The sequence below is a fragment of the Cetorhinus maximus genome, chromosome 1, assembly GCF_964194155.1.
Source record: "Cetorhinus maximus chromosome 1, sCetMax3.hap1.1, whole genome shotgun sequence".
NCBI lineage: Eukaryota > Metazoa > Chordata > Chondrichthyes > Lamniformes > Cetorhinidae > Cetorhinus > Cetorhinus maximus.
The window spans coordinates 67,821,002-67,848,144 of record NC_135879.1 but is presented as its reverse complement, the minus strand read 5'-3'; the positions used below and the strand labels follow the sequence as shown (position 1 = coordinate 67,848,144).

General features: G+C 44.6%; 1 protein-coding gene across 2 annotated transcripts in view; it reads right to left on the bottom strand.

The window, feature by feature from the left end:
• slc2a9l2 (solute carrier family 2 member 9, like 2) overlaps window positions 1-27,143 on the bottom strand; it is a 461,881-nt gene that overhangs the window by 232,541 nt on the left and 202,197 nt on the right. For both annotated transcript variants that reach the window (XM_078541911.1, XM_078541919.1), the window contains exon 7: window positions 5,583-5,715. In XM_078541911.1, the coding sequence (XP_078398037.1) occupies window positions 5,583-5,715 (133 nt within the window). The remainder of the gene's footprint in view (window positions 1-5,582; window positions 5,716-27,143) is intronic.

The window sequence follows — 27,143 nt, the reverse complement described above, 5'->3', positions numbered from 1 at the left end:
GAATCTGGCATTAAGATTGTGGGTGGTGAATGATAACATCAGTTAAATTTTCAGGTGACAAAGCACTTGTAGCACACACAGAAGAAGGGTTACAAGATCTAATTGATGGACTAGTAATAACAGATATGAACTTTGGAATGAAAGTGAACATTGGCAAAACCAAAGTGATACATATCTCAAAATCATCCAGAAATGTTTATACATTCACAGAAGGAAGAGAACTCGAACAGGTGCAAGAATTCAAATATTTAGGAAGCATAATATCTGCAGATGGAGGGTGCAAGTAAGAAACAAGAACAAGGATAGCAATAGAAAAGACTGTATTTGGTAAGAGATGGTTGCTAACAGGAAAGCTGAATAAACAACTCGAGAAGTGACTTGTAAAGAGCTTGATTTGGAGCGTTGTTTTGTACGGATGTGAGATGTAGACTTTGCGTAAAGAGGATAACACTTGCTCAATAGCTTTGAAAGGTGGGTTTGGAGGAGAATGCAAACAACCAGCTGGACAGAAAAAGTAACAAATAATGAGGTGCTCTGGAGAGTGAGCAAACAAAGAGACTTGCTGAATGAAAAAGCAGAGAGACAAAGCAGGGCACAACTTAAGAAGAAACTGACTTGTAAGAGATGTTATGGAAGGAAGATTTCAAGGAAAAAGAGGAAGAGGAAGGAACGGAATATCAGTGCTGGATGGTTTGAAAATTAAAGGAAGCTACTGGCAAATGAAAAGGCTGGCACAGGATAGAGAGACATGGGAAGATTACTATGAGCCAAGGACCTATCTTCAGGCAAAGCACATATGATAATGATGGTTGGTCACCTACCAGAAAGCTTTTGTCTATACCAGTTACAGAGACTGCTGGTTTCTCTTGCCATCACTTCAGCTGACCTTATTTTTCTACTGAAGGAGTAATTACACCACTCCAGATATGATAGCAAAGATAATGCACGTTTCTGTAAAGTTACTTGACAGTGATTGGAACTGACATCAGTTAAAATGTCACAAGGCACTAGTGTGTGGAACATGGGGTCAAACCTATTTTATTGTAATGGGTATGAGACAACAGACAGTTAGAGGTAAGAGGTAGCTTGAAATTACACGTTGGGATAACAGCATCAAAATGCACAGCATGTTTCTATGATATTCTTTTTTGCTATTCCAACAAAGTAATAACTTGTTTAAAATAAATCAGGTAAAATGTCCAGTAAAATAGCAGAAAGAAATTCAGGGAAGTATACTGTATTAAGGATATAGTAAGAACGAAGGAACAAATGTTGTTAACGGATCTGTGGCACTATGAGCTGCAATGAGGTCAGAACTAAAAATTTGAGAAGGGATCGCATCATACACAACTTTCAAAAATTGGCAATATAAAGCATTTTGGACTCTGGGATATTCAAAGAGCTCTCATTTGCTTCATCAGTGGCCTTCCTTCCATCATAAGGTCAGAAGTGGGGATGCTCACTGATGATTGGACAATGTTCAGTACCATTCATGACTCCTCAGATACTGAAGCAGTCCATGTTCAAATACAGCAAGACCTGGACAATATCCAGGCTTGGGCTAACAAGTGGCAAGTATTACTTGCGCCACACAAATGCCAGGCAATGAACATCTCCAACAAGATAGAATCTAGCCATCGCCCCTTGATGCTCAATGGCATTACTATCACTGAATCTCGCATTATCAACATCCTGGGGCTTACCATTGACCAGAAACTGAACTGGATTAGCCATATAAATACTGTGGCTACAAGAGCAGGTCAGAGGCTAGGAATTGAGTGACAAGTAACTCACCTCCTGACTTGCCAGTAGCAGCAGTGTGTGCCATCTACAAGATGCACTGCAGGAATTCACCAAGGCTCCTTAGCACCTTCCAAACCCACAATCACTACCATCTAGAAGGACAAGGGCAGCAGATAGATGGGAACATCACCACCTGGAAGTTCCCCTCCAAGTTGCTCACCATCCTGACTTGGAAATATATCACCATTCCTTCACTGTTGCTGGGTCAAAATCCTGGAACTCCCTTCCTAAGAGCACTGTGGTGTACCTACACCACATGGACTGCAGCGGTTTAAGAAGGCAGCTCACCACCACTTTCTCAAGGGCAACTAGGAAGGGCAATAAATGCTGGCCTAGCCAGCAAAGCCCACATCCTGTGAATTAATTTAAAAAACACGCACAAGGACCTGTATCAATATATCATCTGCATGTGCAATCTTCCAAACGATAATGGAGAGTCTTTTGCAAGGACTTCCCCAAGTAGTTGTACATCTAGATGATGTCCTGATCACAGGGTCAACGGAAGCCCAACATTTGGCCATTGATGAAGTAGCTGAAGATGGTTGCGCCGAGGACACTACCCTGAGGAACTTCTGCAGTAATGTCCTGGAGCTGAGATGACTGAACTCCAACAATCACAACCATCTTCATTTGTGCTAGGTATGACTCCAACCATCGGAGAGTTTTCCCCCAATTCCCATTGACTCCAGTTTTGCTAGGGCTCCTTGATGCCACACTTGGTCAAATGCTGCCTTGATGCCAAGGGCAGTCACTCTCACCTCACCTCGGGAGTTCAGCTCATTTGTCCATGTTTGAACCAAGGCTGTAATGAGGTCAGGAGCTGAGTGGCCCTGGAGGAACCCAAACTGGGCATCAGTGAGCAGGTTATTGCTAAGCAAGTGCAGCTTGATAGCACTGTTGATGACCCCTTCCATTACTTTACTGATGATTGAGAGTAGACTGATGGGTGGTAATTGGCTGGGTTGGACTTTCTGTGTACAGGATATACCTGGGCAATTTTCCACATAGCCGGGTAGATGCCAGTGTTGTAGCTGTACTGGAACAGCTTGGCTAGGGGTGCGGCAAGTTCTGGAGCACAAATCTTCCGTACTATTGCCGGAATATTATCAGGGCCCATAGCCTTTGCAGTATCCAGTGCCTTCAGCCATGTCTTGATATCACGTGGAGTGAATCAAATTGGCTGAAGACTGGCATCTGTGATGTTGGGGAACTCTGGAGGAAGCCGAGATGGATCATCCATTTGGCACTTCTGGCTGAAGATTGTAGCAAATGCTTCAGTCTTATCTTTAGCATTGATGTGCATCCAGCATTGAGGATGGGGATATTTATGGAGCCTCCTCCTCCAGTGAGTTATTTAATTGCCCACCATTAACGACTGGATGTAGCAGGACTGCAGGGTTTAGATCTGAACCTTTGGTTGTGGGATCATTGATGGTTACATACCCTCTAGATATGCTATTCAGCTGTAGCTGTTGGTATGCAGGGCTCATGTCCAGTTTAGTGTAGGGCTTGCCTCCAGCTAGCTTTGCCTCGGGATAGGACATTTATCTAGTTTAGCTATCTCATTCACGGTCAATTTGTAGTTCCCACAAATGCGAATAGTTTGATCAGGTTTCATCACAAGGACTATGGGCACTGCCCACTCTGAAAATTGGACTGGCTGGATGATGCCTAGCTTCTCTAAGTGGCATGATTCTGCATTCACCTTCTCCTTTAGGGCATAAGACACAGGTTTGGTCTTAAAGAAACAGGGTGTCACCTACGAATTTACATATATTTTTGCTTGCAAGCCTCTTACCTTTCCCAGCCCATCGCGAAATATGCTGTTGTATTTCCTTAACAGCCCAGGAACTCCTTCTGTTCTCACTTGAAATATTTCAGCCTAGTTGAGCTTAATTTTTTGTAACCAATCTCGGCCCGGAAGATTAGATCCTTCATCCATTACAATGATCACTGGAAACTGGGCTGCCTGTGGCCTATAGGACCTTTACCTGAATGGACTCTCCAGTGTAAGTCTTCAATTGAGCCGTGGTTTGCGCCAGATTCAGTGGCTGGGTACCTTCATTTAGGTATTTAAATGTGTGCTCTCCCATCACTGTGGTTGAGGCCCCCATGTCTACCTCCATGACTAATGGCTTCCCATTCACTTGAATGGTGACGGTTATTGGTTCAGTTTTTACTGCTTTAACATTCTACAAGGAATAGATATCGGTATCGGCAGATTCAGGTTCTGTCGTATTATTCACTTCAATCATTTTGGTCTGCTGTCTTATGGGCTGTTTCGATTTCGATTGCTTTGTAACGTGCCCTTTCTTGTGGCAGTGATGGCATCTGCCTCCTTGAATCTGCAGGTGTCGGGTACATGGTTACCCCCACATCTGTGACAGATTAACTTCAGGATTGCTGCTGAATTTCTTCCACTAGGCCTTTCCGTTTTTCGAGCAGCAGAGACTGTCTCTCGCTTTGCTGCTGTCTCTCTGGTTTTCATGCGATGCTCGCCGTCAGGTTCCCGCCCCAACTGAAGAACGGGGCCATGTTGCACATTCTGTAAAGTCTGTGAGTCCCTCTCAGCACTTTCCATGGCTAGTGCTATTTCCATAACACGCTTCAAATCAATGTTAACTTCTGCAAGTAAACGGCGCTTAATGGCGTCATCGTGAACGCCACAAACTAACTGGTCCCGCAACATGTCATTGAGTGTCTCCAAAGTCACAGCGCTCAGTCAACTGCTTCAACTTCACTTTATAAGTTGTGATGGACTCTCCCGAGGCCTTTACTCTGGAGTTAACTTAAACATCTGCATTATTACCGATGACTTCGGCTGAAAATGTGTCTTCACAAAGTCTACCAATTCATTAAAAGATTTAGAATTGGGTGTGTTCGGGGCCGTCAGACTGCAGAAGAGGTTATATATGTCTTGCTACCACAGACACTCTAAAGAATTGCTTTCTGCTTCTCCTCTGCGGTTATTCCATTTGCCACAAAATAAAAACCATGGCTCTGTATGGCTCCAGTCTTCCATGGGCGCATCGTAAGGGTAAATTCTGCCGAAGAGTGGCATGGCTGGTGGGTATACTTTTCTTTCCTTTTTTTCAGAACTGATGTACTCACATTCACAAAGCGAGATGCAGCGTCAGAGCTATTTTACCCTTGTCTCCAAATGTAATGATTTGATGTACTAGACAAGTCCCTTACTTGAAACAGAGAACTTTATTATAGATCTCTTTTAGAAGCTACATGCTTGAACCAGGTCCACGACTAGAAAGCTCCCCCCACCGGATTACCCACGCTTAGGGCTCATTCGTCAGAACAATCATGTGACCCTAATAGGCAGTAGGAAAAGCTATACCTTCAATCACTACAGTCAGCCTTTTATATTTCACTGCTCTGTGATTAACTCTCCTCACTTTTAGTCCACGTGGACAGGTTGAAAGAACATACAGTTCTAAAATTCCTACAAATTGTTCTCTTCTCTCCCCTCCCCCAGAAAAAGATTGAAATCATACAATGTACAATGTCCTTAAGTGCTAGAAGCCAACTTATTAATCAGGGCTCAGCACTTCATGTCCCCGATATCTGTCAACCCATGAACAGTCCCTTTGGAAGTTAAACATATTGTATATAATTGGTCAGATATGTCATAATGAATCATTAAAATGTTCCAGAAACAATTTATTTCTACTAAATTACTGATAGCTGACAAGTGCACTTTATGGCTCTTCATGTTAGTTGCTGTGAACATAATTTTCAGAATTAAACTTCATTAGGTATGGATTTACCTTTCTTGGCTCGAGAAATATCATTCTTTTCAAACAGCAAGTACTGAGGGCTCTCAGGAAGAAAGGGCAGTACAATGAGTTGTATCACAGCTGGAACTGCATTTAGTCCAAACAATAAAGGCCAACTGGACTCCTTGAAAAGATAGAAAACATAACCAACATTACACTTGAAAGAATATCAAACAGCAGTAATAAAAGCAGAAAATTCTGGTAATATTCAGCAGGTCTGGCAGCATTCTTGGAGAGAGCACCAGAGTTAACGGTTTGAATTTTCATTTGCAAATCCCAATCCTGCCATCAAGAGAATTTGATGTTTGGGAACCCACACAAGCCCAACACCAGAACTAGAGGGTGATTTTCGAGATTATTCTAAAGGGCAAGGTCGGTGCTGTCTATAGTAGGATACTGCGGGTTAATTGAGGGTACTGGGCAGTGGAGGGAAGTCACGGTGAGAGGGGGTAGTGGGATGCAGTAGGGTGGCAGGTAGGGGGTCATGGACGGATAGCGGATGGTCTCATGGTGGGGGGAGACAGACAAAACAGGTGGCTCGGATAACAGGAGGAGGGTCAGGGTGGTCATGGCAATGGCAATGAGTGTAGGCTCCTATGGGAGAGAAGTCATGTGGAGGGTAATGGTTATAGGTGCAAGGCTAACTGAAGCCCACACAATAGCAGGTTTGTTCCTGGCTCATGAGTCTCATAACATCAAGATCCCAGCAAGGTTGGGAGCTGCAGCAAAGTCTGCGCTGATGGGTTACTCAAGTTGATTGAGGCAGAGGCAGTGGGACAGAGGGACGCATGGAGGGAGGCAGGGGTTAGCTCCTGCATGCCTAGAGGGAGTAGGGGGAGGGCGGCAACAATGTGCCAGTTTAGAACCTCGAGGGTCTCAGTTTGATGGCCATGGCTAATGATGGGCTTGGTGGAACATCTATGATGGCAGGGCGAGCATCTCTTGAATGCGTCTCGAGGGTGATGGAGGGAAACGCAATAGTTTTTGAAGGTGAGTGCACAAACCTGGCACATGGATGTATAAACGAGAGGAGAACTCACATGTGGTCCTCCAGGGCAGGCTTCACCATGGTGGGGTGTGGAGAGGCCTGGAGTAGGGCTACAGGGCTTCCCATTGCCTGAAATACTCAGGGCTGGAGGGACAGCTTCAAGGAATATGCTGACTAGATGGATCACTGCAATTTGTTCACAGATCACCGCAGGCATACATGATGCTGGCTCCAGGAAACACCACACTTCTGCTAGCAACGGTCCAGCTGAAGAGGAAGCAGTGGGGGCATCGCTATCCCACTTGCCTCTGCCACAATATTCACCATGCACCTCGCACATGCATAGGGAATAAGCTGACCAGCAGGAGGTAGCGCATGTCCTGCCATCCCGCTCCCATCCCGAGCAGAAATCACTCTCACTCCTGCTTCTGCCTCTAGACTGGAAGCACCTCTTCATGCAAAAGATGGACCTGTCTCCCACAAAGACCAGCCAGTGTTAGCTCATTTAATAATTTTAAGCCTAAAATTTAAAGGTTTTTGATATGAAGGGCTATAAAGTTAAGGCGGGTATAAGGAGTTAGGATACAGTTCAACCACAATCTCACTGAACGGCAGAACAGGTTTGAGGGGCTGAATGGCTTACTCCTCTTCCTATGTTCCTATGAACACTTTTATGTACCACTTAGTTTTCCAACTGCCCGCAACTATTTGCGACAATGAAAGAAGTCACATGAGAACCCACAATCACATCACTTCTCACCCACACACACGTGTCATTATAAATAAAAATGATTCAAGGCACAGCTGGCCTTGCTTCTCCTGGTCCCCAAGCAAGAAAAGAATTATCGAGTACATTTCATAAAGGCAAAGCTATTTTAATGAAATGAAAATAAAATGTAATATATTAATCACCAGTTCGAACCCTCCAGTGATGATCCTTCCAGGTTTTGTAGGGTCGGTGAAAGGGGGCCTAATTTACATGGAGCCAGTGGCTGTTTGAGCTATTACAGACGCATCTCTGATCCCCGCCTGTCACATGGAGCAGGAAAATCCAGCAACTGATTGTCATTCAGGAGATAGCTTTGGCCTGGTCCTGTCCCCATAACATATACAGCACCTTGTCAGTCCCCTTGTGCAATCCAATTTATTTATCTATTTTAATTTCCATGTTCTTTAGGGTTCCTGACCAATCCCCCTGACTTGAGCTGCCACCCAGTGTGGCTCACATCTACCTACCTGGGCACTGATACTAATGGAGATCCCAATCTCTAGCTCCACCCTGTGGCTGCCCACTGAAATCTCTGGTTTCATTACTGGGGCATGCAGTTTGCAGCATGACTGGCCTTGGGAGGACACAGGGCGCATGACGCTCAGCAGTGCTGCAGGACCATGAGTCCATGGGCAAGACGAAGCAAATAATGTACATGTGGATGGAGGACATTGAGGAAGTGATATTTGAGATATCTTGGAGGCATCTCCAAGTTCCATGCCTCAATGTGTCAACACATCATCCTTTCCCCCTTTTGCTTTCGGAAGAGGGCCCACAACACCGTGGAGCTGGCCAAGGCCAGGGCTGGGACACCAAGCCTGAAAGAGGTCAGGGCTGTGGAAGAGAGCGCATAGCACAGATTTCACCATCAGGATGTGTGGGTGACGGCAAGCCGCTCCCCCCCCTCATCTCAGGTACACATGGCCGCGGGGCTGATGGAACATTGCAGGCAGTAGCAAGGGCTGATGGGGGGAAGGGGGAGGGATGGGCCTTGGGGATGGAATCTCAGGCCCTAATGGTGATGGGTGACTCCAAGTTATGAAGGGGTTCAGCCTGGGAGGTGTTGACCTGTGGCAAACCCAGCTCAGGCATGGGTTTGAACAAAGGACAATGGAAACGGGGGTGCTGAGCATGACTTCATCTCATGACTGTGGAGGGTTTCCCCCTCAGGTCCCACAGCAGCAGTCCCAGCGCCTGGAGAGAAGTCCCACCTTCGATATCAGGAGGAGGCACATCTGTCTGAGGGTGCAAATCGCCACCTTCCGAGGCAGCAGGCACCAACCCAGAGACACACAGCGGGTTAAGAGTGGGGACAGAGTGGAAAGCACCAAGTGAAGAACACAGTGAAGAGCCTTAGGAGTCTCCCTATGGGACTGAGTACTTGGACACGCAGCAGCCGAGAGGTGACTATCTGACTAAGTTCCCTGAGATATTGCAAACTCATGCACTCTGAATGGAGGAGTTTACCGTAGTCATAATTTCGAGCATGTGTTGGGTTGGGGAGCGCATGATGCGCAGCCATGGGAGAATGGCCAGCCTTGTGGTGAGCCCCAGTGCAGCAACACACGCAGTCCACACAAGAAGTGTGAGATCTCCTGCACAGTGGTACTAGCTCTGCAGCAGCACTGGGAGAGGAGCTAGGGTCACTGGAAGTACTATCTTATAGATGGTAGATTGGTGGCTAGAGGTGATGGCTGCGGTGCCCCAGCACCGGAAACCATTCAGCCATCAGGCCTAGGGCTAAGCAATCAGGATAGGAGGCGGAGGGATCCAGGCATTTTGAGGGAATCTCACCGTCCTCTGATTCCTCGGTTCCTCAGCCAGATGCAGCTTCTGCCAGCCGGGTCCCAGCAGCGGTGCTTCCCCATCAGGGATGCAGCTCGTGCTGTCGCAGGATGGGCCCCAACAGGTCACTGCACAATAAGGCTAAACATCACGATTCTCACAGTCGTATTGCCAGGCAACTGAGCTGCCTGCCTCCACCTCTGCCACGGCAACAACGGGAACACTGTGTCGGAGTGTCCGAGAGTGGAGGCTACTTCGCTCATTGGGTTACTGTAGCGTTTAGAGAAATTAAGTTGTGTAGAGCAAGTTAACAGACATGTGTAAAGTTAAACAAAAATCTTTATCTGTGCAAAATGTTAACTATTTACAATATATTTACAGAATATTGGACTCTCCGTGAAGGCAGAAGTCTTTTAATGTCTCACCCGCCACCTCAGCACTGCATCCAGTTGGCCTTCATCAATCCTCATATGTGTTAGCTTGCAGGATGCTTTCAAGTCCCTTCTCTTGGTATCTCAAACACTCTTCCCTGCTTTCCAGGTCACCTTTTGCACTCATGGAAGGTTCCCATCATGTGAAGTGCCACTGTATCAGAAGGTGCCACAATAGTATCCTGCATGGACTCCTCATAGCCTCTACGGCGACATCACTCCTTCATCCCTAAGGTCCTTCCTCTTGGCCTTCATCCTCACTCTCCTTCTCCATGTGGAATTCTTCCTCTTCCTCCTCCTGATGGTCCTCAAAACTGAGGAGAGACTCCTTTCCTCAGCCTCCCCTGGATCCAATACCAGTTTCTCTCTATCGGCACTGTTTAAGACCTCTTACGAGTTTGAACACATGTATTAAAACTTCTTTCAAACCTTCCTTCTCTAAGGAGAACAGCCCCGCTTTCTCAAATCTATCCATATGTCTGAAGACCCTTAATGCTGAAACCATTCCTGTAAATCTTTGCTGCACCCTCTCTAAAGCCTTCATATCCTTACTAAAGTGTGGTGCCCAGAAATGGAAATACTCTAGTTGTGGATGAACTAGCGTTTTATAAATTTCATCATAACCTTGTTGCTTTTGTACTCTACGCTTCCATTTTTATTTTATAAAGCCCAGGATCTGGTATAGATTTTAATTGCTTTCTCACCTGCCTTGCCACCCCCAATAGATTGTGCATCAAACCTCCAGGTCCCTCTACTCCAGCACGCCCATTACGATTGTACCCTTTTATGTATATGTTGCCTATCTTCTTCCCTTCTGCCAAAAGGTATCACTTCACATGTCTCTGTGTCCGTCCATTAAACCAGACTATGTCCTCTTGAAGTCCATCACTATCCCCCTCACAGTTCAATACACTTACAAGTTTTGTGCCACCTGGAAATTCTGAAATTGTGCTCTGCACATGCAAATCTCAGGTCTTATTATGTCATGAAAAGCATTGACCTTAATACTGGCCACTAGAGAACGCAACTGCCTACCTTCCTACAACCCAAAAAAAGCCATTCACCATTACTCTCTGTTTTCTGTCCTTTAACCAGTCCTCTGGTAGGTGCTTATTTATTCACTCTGGTGTTAATTAGGGACAAAATGGCCTGGTGTGTTGTCCCATAGGAAGGGTAGTAGATTGAGGGAAGGTCCCTTTCTTTGAAAGCAGGAGAGAAGGACGAAAGGCAGTCATGTAAAAGAAAACTTCAATGATGAGATGTGTTCTGAAGCTATTTGCAATGGTTACTCAGCAATACTTGAAGAGCCCTTCACCATGATGCTCTATTCCATTTAGTTCTGATTCCAACAGAGCCAGGGCTGCTCTCAGGCAGTGCCAAAGTGTTTTTAATGGAGAAGTCATAAGGGCACACCAGAGTATAACTATTCATGACATGTGATTTGGAGTGTCTTTCGGAGCTCCTTCGGCCTATCCGGGCAGTGAAGGCCTGCCTGTAAAACTCAACAATCTGTTCAATAATCAGCCCAGTAAAGACATGTGCCTCATTGTAACCTTCCCCTGCTGCTGTTTGGATCATATTTCATGGGAGCAGACTCTGGAGAGGTCAGAGAGCACCATATAAATCTCAGCCTAATTTGCTTCGCGTGCATTGCAAGTTTAATAGTAGGAAACTGGGAGCTGTAGAGCCATTGGACCACATTAGCATATTTTGAAATTAGGGAATAGAGGACTCAGTGGACACATTGGGGAGAGTGCCAAAAAGCCTGAAGGAGCTCGCTAAGAGATGTAATGGAGGAAAATGAAGAAACGGTTTTTTGCCCAATTTTCCTGCTGTAAAAATTTCCCTGCCCAGAAATATGCCACCAACATGCTGACTATGGCAACAAAATTCAATACCTGTGCGCTTTTGATAGTTTGCTTTTAGTATCATGCAAAACAAACCCAATAAAATCATTACTGCTGGATTGATTACAAGTCACTAATACAATTGAATGATTTACACCACATTATAAGGAAGGGACTTGAAGCTTGAGCATTTTATACTCTTCAGCTGAACCCTGTAATTGCATTAAGCGCTAGATTTAAAATGACTCTCTTGTCTCTCTAATATATGTCTGCTTCAATTTCATGTGGGAGTTTTATTCTCATAGTCTTGTATTGTTGGGAACCACTGCTGTTCTGCAAACACCTAGGGGTAGAAATTGAATGGGCTTAAAATGGATATAAATAGTACCCAATTTCAGAGACCAACATGCCCTGCAAGGATGCCTGAAAGATGTTCAACCCAACATTGAGTTATGTGGTTTGCCTGGGGGTCTCTGGCATTTAAAAAGAACCTTTAAAGTTAAAATATTCCAAGGCACTTCATAGGCCCATTAGCAAACAAAATCTGATACCCAACCAGAGAAGGACATTTTAAGACAGCTCACTACAAGTGTAGTCAAAGAGTTATGTTTTAAGAGTGGCTTAAAGGAGGAGATAGAGGTGGAGAGGGTTAGGGAGGGAATTCTAGAACTTGGGCCTAGATGACTGAAAGCATGAGTGCCATTGGTGGGACAGAGGAAGAAGGGGATAGTCTAATACAGCCTGGGATTTCAGTGGCGTGAGAACAGATCTGGCACAGATAAATTGGAATCAAATACAAGCAAAATACTGCAGCTGTTAGAAATCTGAAATAAGTCCACTTCCCATGGATGAATTAAAAAAATTAGGTTTTCCTTCTTGTTGGTTCCCTCACCATCTGCCGCAGACCCAGACTAGCAGCTAAGTCTTTTTGCACTTGGCCAGTTGGGTCAGTTGGGTGCTACCGAGTCACTCTTGGTGATGGACATTGAAGTCCCCCACCCAGAGTACATTCTGTGCCCTTGACACCTTCAGTGCTTCTTCCAATTGCATTCAATATGGAGGAGCGAAGTTGGGGGGGGGGGGGGGGGGGGCGGGTGGCGGAGTAGGTGGTAATCAGCAGGAGATTTCTTTGCCCATGTTTGACCTGATGCCATGAGACTTCGTGAGGCCCAGAGTCAATATTGAGGACTCCCAGGACAAATCCCTCTTGATTGTATACCACTGTGCCACCAGCTCTGGTGAGTCTGCCCTGCTGGTTGAACAGGATATACCCAGGGATGGTGATGCCAATGTCTGCGACATTGTCCGGAAGGTATGATTCAGTGAGCATGACCATGTCAGGCTTTCCTTGACTAGCCTGTGGGACAGTTCTCCCAATTCTGCCAATTCAAGGGGATTTCTAGGAGCCTGTCAACAATGATGTCATCAAGTAGAGTCTTCAAAGAAGTGTCATATGGACTTGAAACATTAATTCTGTTTCTCTCTCCATAGATGCTGTCAGACCTGCTGATTTTTTTCCAGCATTTTCTGTTTTTGTTTCAGATTTCCAGCATCTGCGGTATTTTGCTTTTAACCAATCACATTACAGTGATCTTGCCAATAAGTAACCAGGAAGAAATAAATACTGATTATCATTCACTTTTAATATCATTTTACAGAGAGCAAAATAAATGTTTGAAAAATACACATCAGATTAAACTTAAATATCATAAACAAACTTCAAAGAAAATGTTGGGTTCTTTTTAAATGAAGAAATTTGACATTCCACAAAGTTTTTCAGGACCAGAGAGATTTTTCAGCAATAATTATGGGCTGGATTTTTATTTTGGGGTCGGGGCCCAATGTCGGGTGAACTTCCCATCTCTACTCCGCATCGTGTCAATGTCAGATGCTTGACACGGTTTCTTTAAGGAATGGCCAATAGCAGCCAGGATGAACACTTGCTATCTAATTAGGAATGGTGGACGAGTTCCAGAGGCTGAAGGGCCAATAGGAGAACCTCCAGCAATGACACACCAGCAGCTCCACCAGCATTTTCGTGTTTAACTGCAAAATGAAGATTCCAGAAGTTGTTGTCATTTCCAGAAGAGTACTGACAATGAACACTAACAATTTCTCCCTCACTAATACCACAAAATTCAGGCCATTTATTCTCTGTATGATAGCCAGAAGGAGATTCAAATCGGTAAATTCCATCTGAATATATTTCAAATATATTCCACAAGCACCATAAATGGTATAATTATAACAGCTGACTTTGGACAAGAGAAATGTGCAAAATGATCAATTTCTGATGGCAGACTAAATCATTTACTTTCCCGAAGATTGTGAGCTAAATGGTTTGACATTGCTCTGTGGATTTATTGCATTTTAGAACGATGCACATTATTCATTGCATATGTAGGAGTTACAAAAATACCACAAAATTCAGGCCATTTATTCTCTGTATGATAGCCAGAAGGAGATTCAAATCGGTAAATTCCATCTGAATATATTATGTAATTATATCTAGTAAGTATATTATATCTTAATCTAAAAGCAATTTGCCGTGAAATATAGCAGAGGGTTTCAACAGGATGGTGGCTTCACAGAAAAGCATTTACCAAACCTTTCCTCATTTGTAATGCAATGACTTAAACTGCGTCCGAACACATCACTATGTGTATAATATTTGATATCAAAGAAACAAAAATAATTCACAGCATGTGAATTCAGCGTTAACTTTCATGTTCCCCAAACAAAATGAAGGGAAGGAACAACAGCAGCTTCTATTTACATAGGGTTCTTAGCAGAGTGAAGCATCTCAAGGAGCTTCACAGGAGCATTATCACAGTTTAACACTGATTCACTTAAGGAGATATTAGAATAGGTGACTAAAGGTTTAGTCAAAAGGATAAAAACAAAAAACTGCGGATGCTGGAAATCCAAAAGAAAAACAGAATTACCTGGAAAAACTCAGCAGGTCTGGCAGCATCGGCGGACCCTACTACTACGACCGCCCCCACCCCCCCACCCCCCCCGCATCACCCCCCCCCCACCCCCACCCCACCCCGACCCCCCCAACTTCTCTCCCCCCACCCCACACCCCACCTTAAACCAGCTTATATTTCACCCCTCTCCTAACTTTACTCAGTTCTGCTGAAGGGTCATGAGGACTCAAAACTTCAACTCTTTTCTTCTCCGCCGATGCTGCCAGACCTGCTGAGTTTTTCCAGGTAATTCTGTTTTTGTTCAGTCAAAAGGGTTGGTTTTAAGGAGCATTGTAAAGGAGGAGAAAGAGAAAGAGAGACAGAAATGAATTTTGGGGCCTAGGCAGCTGAAGGCACAGCCGCCAATGGTAAGGTGAAGGAAATCGTAAATGCAAGCGCCCAGAATTGCAGGGATCATGAAGGGTTGTAGGGTTGGAGAAAGTTACAGAGATAGAGAAAAAAAAAAGCAGAAAATGCTGGAAATGCTTTAGCAGATCCATCAACACTAGAGGAAAATAGCTTAATTTTTCAGGAAACAATCTCTTTTGTTGAATATCATGCCTTCAGCATTAACTTAACTTTCTCTTCCAGACACTGAACAACCTACCGTGTGTTGGATAGTTCTTTCCTTATCCTTTATAAGGACAGATATGAAAAGCAAAAAACAGTAATAGTACTGCTTCAAGACATCCTTTTTAAGAGTAAACATAGAGTATTGCTGCATCAAAAATCTTCCATGTAAAGAACTACACAGGAATGGTGAACATTAACAATTAAGGCCAGCGACATTCCCTCACTGTGAGATAGTATAAGTTTCTGCTGAGTAAAACCACTGTCTCCTGAGCTCCTTGCACTTGTTGTTGGGGTGAGGCTGGAGGAGACAGGGGTGAAGGGTTTAAGAAGACTGTCTGCCAAAAAGATAAGTGGCCAAGGGTTATCTTTGTATTTCAGGATAATCCAGGATTAGTGAGCAGATTTAGCAGATGAGAGCCGGACCTGACATTGCTTTATGTGGTAAGATCAGGTCTGGCACTGACTGGCTAAGCCAACTTGTCCATCATATCCATTTAAGTCTGTGCCCTTGGACTTGAGGGGGCAGGAACAAAGCCTGCACTGGAGGAATAGCTAGAGTGAGAGAGAGCAGTGATTTTAGTGGGGACTAGGGAATTGATGGTGAATGTGAAGGTTAAGTAGAATGGTAGCTGTAAAACTGTTGTGGTGAAAGGCTAGATTCTTGGAATTTTTAAAGCACAGTTGTAAGTGAATTGGGAGGGAGTTTATTTCCAGGGCAGTCACAGAAGAAAGTAGCATTGGGAAGGGGAAAGGGCTGTGGGCAGACAGTGCAGGAAGGAAAGTGGACTTAAAGCCAAAACCAATCAACCATGATCTTACTGAATGGTGGAGCAAGCTCGAGAGGCCGAATGGCCTACTCCTGCTCCGAAGAAGAGTCACATGGACTCAAAATGTTAACTCTGTTTCTCTCTCCACAGATACTGCCAGCCCTGCTGAGATTTTCCAGCATTTTCTGTTTTTATTTCAGGTTTCCAGCATCTGCAGTATTTTGCTTTTATACTCCTGCTCCTATTTCTTATGGTCTTATGCAACAAGGAAGTGATCAGATAGCCTTATCTGTGATTAACATGATGGAAGTAGCGAGGCCAAGTGAGATGGCAAGGTCAAGATGGTAGCCATGAAAATGGGTTAGTGAGTTTATACTGAGGGAGAGGCTAAGGTAAGACAAGAGGGCTTTGAACTCAAAGGGGAGAGAGAGCATGATGAATTGAGATACAGATTGAAATTACTGAGAATGAGATGTCGTTCAACAGAGGCTGAGAGAGGAAAGCATTGAAGATATGTCAGTGAGAACATTTGCATTGTGCTTGGTTGGGCTGAATGAAGGGAAAAAATAAAATGTTCCCAACCAACCTTTTCTTAAGGTCCAAGATCATATAGGCCTGCCATGGTGAGATGTAAATATGATGGCTAGAAAAACAAATTAAATTATTGAGCGTGATCACTGTTGTGCGGGGCTGATACCTAAGAGAATCTTGATAAATATCTAAATAGCTGCAGCATCATCTGTATGCACGAGTCATTAATTTTTATTATTTTCACATTTTGCTTCAATTCAAAGCAGTCTGATACTTGGCAGCTAGCCATCTAATATCTTTACAGTCATCATTGTTACATGGTCATAATAATAGTTGGTCACCAGCTGCCAAATAAATAACTAGGCCCCAAAATTCCTCAAGATACTATCCTGATAGCTATACTAAAAATATGTCCAGCAGTGCCACACAGCACTGGCCTTGCTGGTTCACTGCGTTTGCATGGCCCATGTGGGTGGATGTGCTATTTTAGAAACACCTCCAGTGCCTTCATGACCTGTGACTGTTGGAAACTCCAATACCCATCCACTCTGGAGTGAGGCTGTCAATGTTGATGGCAAGTGGAGTCTCTATGTCCTGGCCCATAACATTGATCTTCCTGACACTGATTGTCAGTCCAAACTCTTTGCAGGTCCAGGAGAACCAAATAACAAGCTGTAGCCATCCTGCAACCATGTTTCTTTAACGGCTATTAGATCGTACTTATGAATCTCTATTTGCGCTATCAGTTCATCTGTTTTGTTTTGATGTTACGTGTATTCAGATACAGAGCCTTAAGTTTTGTCCTTTTATTATTTTTGTAACCTCCAGCCTTATCTGTTGCTTTACTCTTAGACTTGTACTTTCTGTCCTTTCCTGTTAAGGCCTGTTTATCATTTCCCATATTCATACCTTTCTCTCTTGCCTTGTCTCTACTCTTTGGTATACCACATTTGATCCTTTGCCCCACTATTTAGTTTAAAACCCTCTCTACTTCCCTAGTTATGTGATTCGCTAAAACACTAGTGCCAGCACGGTTCAAGTGTTGACCATCCCATGGTACAACCCCCACTTTTCCCAATACTGGTGCCAGTGCCCACAAACTGGAACCCACTTCTCCCACACCAGTCTTTGAGCCATGCATTCATCTTTCTAATTTTATGTGCCCTCTGCCAATTTGCTCATGGCTCAGCTAATAATCCAAAGAGTATAACCTTTGAGGTTCTGCTTTTTAATTTAGTGCCTAGCTCCTCATACTGGCTATGCAAAACATCTTTCCTAGTTCTACCTATGTTGTTGGTACCTACATGGACATGACAATTGGAGCCTCCCCTCCCCACTACAAGTTCCTCTCCAGCCCTGAGCAGATGTCCTGAACCCTGGCACCAGGCAGGCAACACAGCCTTCTGGACTCACTCTTTGCTGCAAAGAACAATGTCAATCCCGCTACTGTACTGTCCCCTACTACCACTACATTCCTTTTTGCTCCGCCCACTTGAATGGCTTCTTGTACCACGGTGCCATGGTCAGTCAGCTCATCCATCCTGCAACCCCACTGTCATCCAAACAAGGTGAGAGAATCTCAAACCTATTGGACAATTACAGAAGCTGACAGTCCTGCCCACTGGGTCCCCTTACCTGCCTCACTCACTGTCACACCCTCCTGACCACTGACCAAGTCAGAAGATCCTATCCTAAGTGGTGTGACTGCCTCCTGGTGCAAAACATCCAGGTAACTTTCCCCCTCCCTGTTGTGTCGCAGTATCTGCAGCTCAACCTCCAGCTCAATGACTCGGGGCCAAAGCTACTTGAGCCGCAAACTCTTACTGCAGACATGCAGCCCTGGAGCAGACTGACATCCAGCAGCTCCCATATGCTGCAGCCTTAACACATCGCCTGCCCTTCCATTCTTAATGTGTTTTAATCAATTATTTAATTATATTATTCCCTTATTTATGTTGCATTTTTATATATTTTATTAACATTACCTTCAGTTTGTACACTAGTTTAAACCTTAGGACTGGAACAGAAGTTAACCACTTGCCAAATACTCTCCAAACAGCGAGCTCCTTTCCCTGTAGTAGGGTAAGAACCAATTCTTACCGTCATGATAATGAAAGAAAAAACACCGAATTGATTCTGAAAATATTGGACTTTAAAAAATAAGAGCTGAGTTTTTAAAATGCACACAAGCCACTGGCTGGAATGCTGCAGAGTGACTCCCTAAGAGATAATGGAACCCCACCCTGTTGCCAGACAAGGTACTGCCAAAGACATCCAGAAACTAATTGCTCCATCCAGTAAAGACAATGGGACATAATGGAAGATGAGCATCATATCATTAAGAAATCCTGTGAGCAATGCCCAGACAGATTTGTGAATTTGCTTCCCACTTGGAATATACAAAGAGAGGTTAAAAGTCAGCTGAAAAGCTGCCCCGATGTCTGTCTGTTGGTAGGTGCTCTGAGAGAGAGCAAGAGCTGGAAGTTTGACTTAGAAGTAACAGCCACACACAGTACCCCTACAAATCGCCACTTTGCAGGCATCCCCATCTCTCTCCCTCTCTACTGAATTCAACACTACTGGAACCTCAAAACTGATTATTCATCCATTGGGGTCATTTCTACTAGAATCTCGAATCGCAACGGCTGCAATGCTCAATCACCTACCCCGACAAGTCAAGGACTGTTCCGTATACCTTTTTTAATATATATATTCACTTACTTCAAGCTAAATTCTTACTTTTAACCTGCATGACCATATATGCATGTGTTTTATCCTTTCTTGCCTTTAGTAGTTAATAAACTTACTCTTACCTTTAACTCAAAAAAGTCTGATCAAATTGGTTCCTTCAAGACCAGAACAATTGGGTCTGGGAAAAACGTTTCCGGTTAAAGGTTAAATTTCGTTCCAGCCAACAGAAGGGGTGGGGGTGCTGAATAAAGACAGGCAGCCAGTTCATCCCTCCTCACCTGGGGCATAACAATTTGGGGGTGTCCCAGCCAGACAGTGACAAATTTAGGGATCTTGCATGGATCAACTACTTTGGGGAACCTCAACCTGGGTGGGCGGGGTGGGGGGGGGTGGGGAGGTGGGTTGAACACTACAAGGTGGGAAGATAAACAAAGTAAAAGGAAACAAACACCTCCTTCCCCCCCCCAACCTTACCAAACTCCCCCACTCACCAAACTCTCAGGTATGCACTCAGCTTCTCAGGTCACTTTTCCCTCTTCCCCAAGCAAGCCCGAGCCCTGCAGCCATTGAGGAACCACCCCCACCTTATGTCTGATCTGGTTGGTAGAGACCCGCCCGTGAGCCCCCCTAAAAATGATGTGGTGCTGCCTGCGAAGCCTGGCGCTGATGACCTTGAGTGCTGCCCAGAATAAGGTAGGAAAACAAACCTCGATGTCCTGAGCGATGTACAGTTGTGAAACATGTCGCGTGATAGCCAGGATGATCCAGCGTGGGGGCGATGATTCCGGCGAGCAGGGCTTACAATGAGATGCTAAAGTATTGAAATTAGGTTCCTGACGTGCGGCGGTGGGAAATGTAGCCCGCCATTGATAGGTGGAGTGGACAATGGCAAACTGGTTTCACGACAGCGTAAAACTTATTTTTTGCCCCTTTCGCCATATTGTCCGCTCAGGCCACCAAATACGCCCGCCAACAACAGGAGCAGAAAATTCCACCTTTAGTCTATGTACACAGTACTTTGCAGTTACTGCTAATTATAGACTAGACTAGGTTTACAAGAACAAGATTAACACTTTAAACTCCCCAATTATCAAAGCTGTTAAAAGGTGCCTTTTAATATCCTTGTGCCTGAAATATAAAAGCTTAATTCTAAGAGCCTCCTCCAAGGCTTGCAAGCGGGGCACAATTAGCAGAAAATCACCATGTTGATTAATTTGATCTGGGGGCGGGTCTGGTTTCCAACACAATGCTATTTAAACCCAAACTCTAAAGACCACAGGCTCAGTTTGCGCTGGATGTAATTTGCTTCAAACTTCTTCAAGTCTTTTGCGCTCTTTTGGCAGGCTTTGGGTGAACTGCACTGAGAGAAAGAGAGCAATCTGGCGGAAACTCCAAGCAACTGTGTTTATAATGTCACTGCACAGTGACAAGAACATCTTTTTCTCTGTTGAGAGCTGATAGGCCAACAATATTGACTTTGCGGTGAATTGACGATCAATCATCAAGAATGAGAATATAATGAATTAATTAAGGTGTACACAAAGAGGGTCTGATGTTGCATTAATCATTGCAGTGAAATGGCTTAGAAATACGAAAATAGAGCTGAAGAAAACCTGGGCCAGGATTTCCCGGTCGGCGAGCGGGGTGGGGGTGCAGGGCCCGCTCGCCAATGCGTAAATTGATGTGGGATGACATCGGGCGTTCCATCCAACATCACCCCGCCCCAGTTCAATTTTCAGGCAGGCGGGGGCTCAGCAGAATCAGCTGTGCGCCCGCCAACCTGTCAATGGTCAATTGAGGCCATTGACAAAGTCATTAAACTAATTAATGGACCTGCCTGTCCAACCTTAAGGTTGGCGGGCAGGCCAGGAGCCCTGGCGGGCATTTGAAAAAGCATGAAACCTCATCCACAGGTGGGATGAGGTTTCATGCAGGTTTTTAAAAATGTAATTAAAGTGTATTTAAAAGTGATGGACATGTGTCACATGAGGGGACATGTCTGGGAATTTTTTTTTCTCTATTTTTCAGATTTTTTATTGTGGAGCCGATCTCCCTGAGGCAGCGCTTAGCCTCAGGGAGGTCAGTGCACTCTTTTGCGCGCATGCATGAAAGAACACACTCTCGGCTCAGGGAATCCCAGCCCCCCCGCCCACACAGGGAGCGCATAGCGCTTCCTTGCGGACATCACGCTGGGCGCGCCCACTCCTAAACTTCCCCCTCCCCAACAGTGGGAAAATTCTGCCCCTGAAGAATTGATGTGGCTCTTACTACATCCTGTGGATTGAGGACATGCCTCATTGAAGTAACTTGATGGTCAGCTGGTGCACCTGCTTGTCTGTGTATACCTGATTGCAGCTCAGCGTTTCCAAATTTCCCATACTCTAGGGAGTAGTCCATCGACCAGCACAGATTCCCAGAGTGCAGTGAATTTATACAAACAATGGACTGGATCTTACTGGAGAAATAGGTGAATTCACAACAGGTGCTATTTTTAATGCACAAAACCACCAGCAAGTTGTGGAGATTAAGAGATATGAGATGAGTATTGAATTTCCAGAACTCTCTGCCTTGCACAAATGACATTTTACCCTTAGCCTCTGTGTTATTTTATAGGGATTTCTGGATTTGTGCATTAATTGCCCTTTAAATGTGGTGTGGAAAGTTAGGGCTGGAACTTGTAAGTAAGTATTTTTGATTTTTAACCATGTGATAATTCTTAATGCAATGGAAATCAATCTCTCTGGCCCAGAAAAGGAAGACACTATTTGATCTCATTCTTGCGTGTAGTCAATTGTTGTTAGAGGTTTATTTTATTTAATTTTTTCTTAATTTATTTCTGTCCCTTACACTGAATACAACCTTTTTCCCTCTCCTTTCTTCTTTACGCGATTTGACTCTATTTCACCCTCCTTTCTGCTGCTCCTTTCCAATCCTAAAATCTTATTGTTAGGTTAATATGGTTAAGGAGATAAAACTGTCAGTATGAATGTATGCTAAGGTACCAGATGCCCCACTGCCCTTGCCATAGCTTTATCAGCCCCCACTCCTAGTAATGGTGAAAAAAGGTTTTCAACCTAAATTGCGCGGATGAAGGTCTGAATAATGGTGAATGCCGTGAGATGTTACAAAGCAGCAAGATTTGGTCCGATGAGATCACACTATAAAAGCAATTATTTTCATATTTGATCTGCTGAACACATTGTTGCTTTTTGAAAATATTCCAAGTCTGTTTATTTTCTATTTGTTTCCTTTTTGAAACTGAATTCTTTCACTGCATTGTCTGTTGCTCAGCCCACACTTCCGTAAATGTATGGATTCTCAAGTTGAATGGTGCTTCCCAAATAATACCCTGCTTAATCATTACATTTGATTCAACCTGCAGCCTCTTTTTGCCTATAGATTGTGGCCATGTGGGTGGAATAGTCCCAGATTTGAACTGTGCGGTACCACCGGCACACAATAGAGGATTTTCACGCCGTATCATCCCAATCCCACCTCATTAATCATGCATTCACAGGAAACATGCTGTTTTCATGGTGGGCGGGCTCACATTCGCCCGCCAAGCCATCACCTCGCCACTTCCACATACCGGGTGCCGTGTTTAAATTCCAGTCGCGCGCACACCTCTCAGTGGTTGCAGCCCAGGACTGCTGCATGGAAAACATGGCCCCAAAAGGCAAAAAAACTGCAGCCCCCTGGTTCAGTGACACGTTCCTCGAGTGCCTTTTGCCTTCAAAACAGAGAGTGGGTGAGCGTGTGGACAGTATTTAAAACAGAGATTGGGTGAGTGTGGACTTTATTTAAAACAGAGAGTGGGTGAGCGTGTGGACAGTATTTAAAACAGAGAGTGGGTGAGTGTGTGGACTCTATTTAAAACAGAGAGTGGGTGAGCGTGTGGACTCTATTTAAAACAGAGAGTGGGTGAGTGTGTGGACTCTATTTAAAACAGAGAGTGGGTGAGCGTGTGGACTCTATTTAAAACAGAGAGCGGGTGAGCGGGTGGACAGTATTTAAAACAGAGAATGGGTGAGTGTGTGGACTTTATTTAAAACAGAGAGTGGGTGAGTGTGTGGACTTTATTTAAAACAGAGAGTGGATGAGTGTGGATTTTATTTAAAAAAGAGAGTGGGTGAGCGTGAGGACTTTATTTAAAACAGAGAGCAAGTGAGCATGTGGACTTTATATAAAAAAGAGAGTGGATGACCGTGTGGGCTTTATTTAAAACAGAGAGTGGGTGAGCGTGTGGACTGTATTTAAAACAGAGAGTGGGTGAGCGTGTGGACTGTATTTAACACAGAGAGTGGGTGAGCGTGTGGACTGTGTTTGAAACAGAGAGTGGGGGAGCGTGTGGACTTTAATTAAAACAGAGAGTGGGTGAGCGTGAGGACTTTATTTAAAACAGAGAGTGGGTGAGCGTGAGGACTTTATTTAAAACAGAGAGTGGGTGAGCATGTGGATTGTATTTAAAACAGAGAGTGGGTGAGTGTGTGGACTTTATTTAAAACAGAGAGTGGGTGAGCGTGTGGACTTTATTTAAAACAGAGAGTGGATGAGCGTGTGGACTGTGTTTAAAACAGAGAGTGGGTGAGCATGTGGACTGTATTTAAAACAGAGAGTGGGTGAGCGTGTGGACTGTATTTAAAACAGAGAGTGGGTGAGCGTGAGGACTTTATTTAAAACAGAGAGTGGGTGAGTGTGTGGACTTTATTTAAAACAGAGAGTGGGTGAGAGGATGGACTTTATTTAAAACAGAGAGTGGGTGAGTGTGTGGACTTTATTTAAAACAGAGAGTGGGTGAGAGAATGGACTTTATTTAAAACAGAGAGTGAGTGAGCGGGTGGATTTTATTTAAAACAGAGAGCGGGTGAGAGGATGGACTGTATTTAAAACAGAGAGTGGGTGAGCGGGTGGGCTTATTTAAGACAGAGAGTGGGTGAGCGTGTGGACTGTATTTAAAACAGAGGGTGGGTGAGTGTGTGGACTGTATTTAAAACAGAGAGTGGGTGAGCGTGAGGACTTTATTGAAAACAGAGAGTGGGTGAGCGTGTGGACTGTATTTAAAACAGAGAGTGGGTGAGTGTGGACTGTATTTAAAACAGAGAGTGGGTGAGCGTGTGGACTGTATTTAAAACAGAGAGTAGGTGAGCGTGTGGACTTTATTTAAAACAGAGAGTGGTGAGCGTGTGGACTTTATTTAAAACAGAGAGTGGGTGACCGTGTGGACTTTATTTAAAACAGAGAGTGGGTGAGCGTGTGGACTGTATTTAAAACAGAGAGTGGGTGAGCGTGAGGACTTTATTTAAAACAGAGAGTGGGTGAGTGTGTGGACTTTATTTAAAACAGAGAGTGGGTGAGAGGATGGACTTTATTTAAAACAGAGAGTGGGTGAGAGGATGGACTTTATTTAAAACAGAGAGTGAGTGAGAGGATGGACTGTATTTAAAACAGAGAGTGGGTGAGCGGGTGGGCTTATTTAAGACAGAGAGTGGGTAAGCGTGTGGACTGTATTTAAAACAGAGAGTGGGTGAGTGTGTGGACTGTATTTAAAACAGAGAGTGGGTGAGCGTGAGGACTTTATTGAAAACAGAGAGTGGGTGAGCGTGTGGACTGTATTTAAAACAGAGAGTGGGTGAGTGTGGACTGTATTTAAAACAGAGAGTGGGTGAGCGTGTGGAGTGTATTTAAAATAGAGAGTAGGTGAGCGTGTGGACTTTATTTAAAACAGAGAGTGGTGAGCGTGTGGACTTTATTTAAAACAGAGAGTGGGTGACCGTGTGGACTTTATTTAAAACAGAGAGTGGGTGAGCGTGTGGACTGTGTTTAAAACAGAGAGTGGGTGAGCGTGTGGACTGTATTTAAAATAGAGAGTGGGTGAGCGTGTGCACTGTATTTAAAACAGAGAGTGGGTGAGCGTGTCGACTTTATTTAAGACAGAGGCCAGGATTTTCCCCTTGGCGATTTGGGGGCGGGGCCCAGTTGCCGAGGGGAGTATGATGCCGGATGACGTCAGGAGGAATCCCCAACGTGATCCCGGGCACTTAAATTTTTAGGAAGGCAGGCGGACAGCGAAATCAGCTGTCCGCCCGCTGACCTGTCAATGGCCAATTGAGGCCATTGACAGGCTAGTTAAATTATTTAAATTAAAACAGAGAGCGGGTGAGAGGATGGACTGTATTTAAAACAGAGAGTGGGTGAGCGTGTGGACTGTGTTTAAAACAGAGAGCGGGTGAGCGTGAGGACTTTATTTAAAACAGAGAGTGGGTGAGCGTGTGGACTTTATTTAAAACAGAGAGTGGGTGAGCGTGTGGACTGTATTTAAAACAGAGAGTGGGTGAGCGTGTAGACTGTATTTAAAACAGAGAGTGGGTGAGCGTGTAGACTTCATTTAAAACAGAGAGTGGGTGAGCGTGTAGACTTCATTTAAAACAGAGAGTGGGTGAGCGTGAGGACTTTATCTAAAACAGAGAGTGGGTGAGCGTGTAGACTTCATTTAAAACAGAGAGTTGGTGAGCTTGTGGACTTTATTTAAAACAGAGAGTGGGTGAGCGTGTGGACTGTATTTAAAACAGAGAGTGGGTGAGCGTGTAGACTGTATTTAAAACAGAGAGTGGGTGAGCGTGTGGACTTTATTTAAAACAGAGAGTGGGTGAGCGTGTAGACTTTATTTAAAACAGAGAGTGGGTGAGTGTGAGGACTTTATTTAAAACAGAGAGTGGGTGAGTGTGTAGACTTCATTTAAAACAGAGTGGGTGAGCATGAGGACTTTATTTAAAACAGAGAGTGGGTGAGCGTGTGGACTGTATTTAAAACAGAGAGTGGGTGAGCGTGTCGACTTTATTTAAGACAGAGGCCAGGATTTTCCCCTTGGCGATTTGGGGGCGGGGCCCAGTTGCCGAGGGGAGTATGATGCCGGATGACGTCAGGAGGAATCCCCAACGTGATCCCGGGCACTTAAATTTTTAGGAAGGCAGGCGGACAGCGAAATCAGCTGTCCGCCCGCTGACCTGTCAATGGCCAATTGAGGCCATTGACAGGCTAGTTAAATTATTTAAATTAAAACAGAGAGCGGGTGAGAGGATGGACTGTATTTAAAACAGAGAGTGGGTGAGCGTGTGGACTGTGTTTAAAACAGAGAGCGGGTGAGCGTGAGGACTTTATTTAAAACAGAGAGTGGGTGAGCGTGTGGACTTTATTTAAAACAGAGAGTGGGTGAGCGTGTGGACTGTATTTAAAACAGAGAGTGGGTGAGCGTGTAGACTGTATTTAAAACAGAGAGTGGGTGAGCGTGTAGACTTCATTTAAAACAGAGAGTGGGTGAGCGTGTAGACTTCATTTAAAACAGAGAGTGGGTGAGCGTGAGGACTTTATCTAAAACAGAGAGTGGGTGAGCGTGTAGACTTCATTTAAAACAGAGAGTTGGTGAGCTTGTGGACTTTATTTAAAACAGAGAGTGGGTGAGCGTGTGGACTGTATTTAAAACAGAGAGTGGGTGACCTTGTCGACCTTATTTAAGACAGAGAGTGGGTGAGCGTGAGGACTTTATTTAAAACAGAGAGTTGGTGAGCGTGAGGTCTTTATTTAAAACAGAGAGTGGGTGAGCGTGTGGACTGTGTTTAAAACAGAGAGCGGGTGAGCGTGAGGACTTTATTTAAAACAGAGAGTGGGTGAGCGTGTGGACTTTATTTAAAACAGAGAGTGGGTGAGCGTGTGGACTGTATTTAAAACAGAGAGTGGGTGAGCGTGTAGACTGTATTTAAAACAGAGAGTGGGTGAGCGTGTAGACTTCATTTAAAACAGAGAGTGGGTGAGCGTGTAGACTTCATTTAAAACAGAGAGTGGGTGAGCGTGAGGACTTTATCTAAAACAGAGAGTGGGTGAGCGTGTAGACTTCATTTAAAACAGAGAGTTGGTGAGCTTGTGGACTTTATTTAAAACAGAGTGGGTGAGCGTGTGGACTGTATTTAAAACAGAGAGTGGGTGACCTTGTCGACCTTATTTAAGACAGAGGCCAGGATTTTCCCCTTGGCGATTTGGGGGCGGGGCCCAGTTGCCGAGGGGTGTATGATGCCGGATGACGTCAGGAGGAATCCCCAACGTGATCCCGGGCACTTAAATTTTTAGGAAGGCAGGTGGACAGCCAAATCAGCTGTCCGCCCGCTGACCTGTCAATGGCCAATTGAGGCCATTGACAGGCTAGTTAA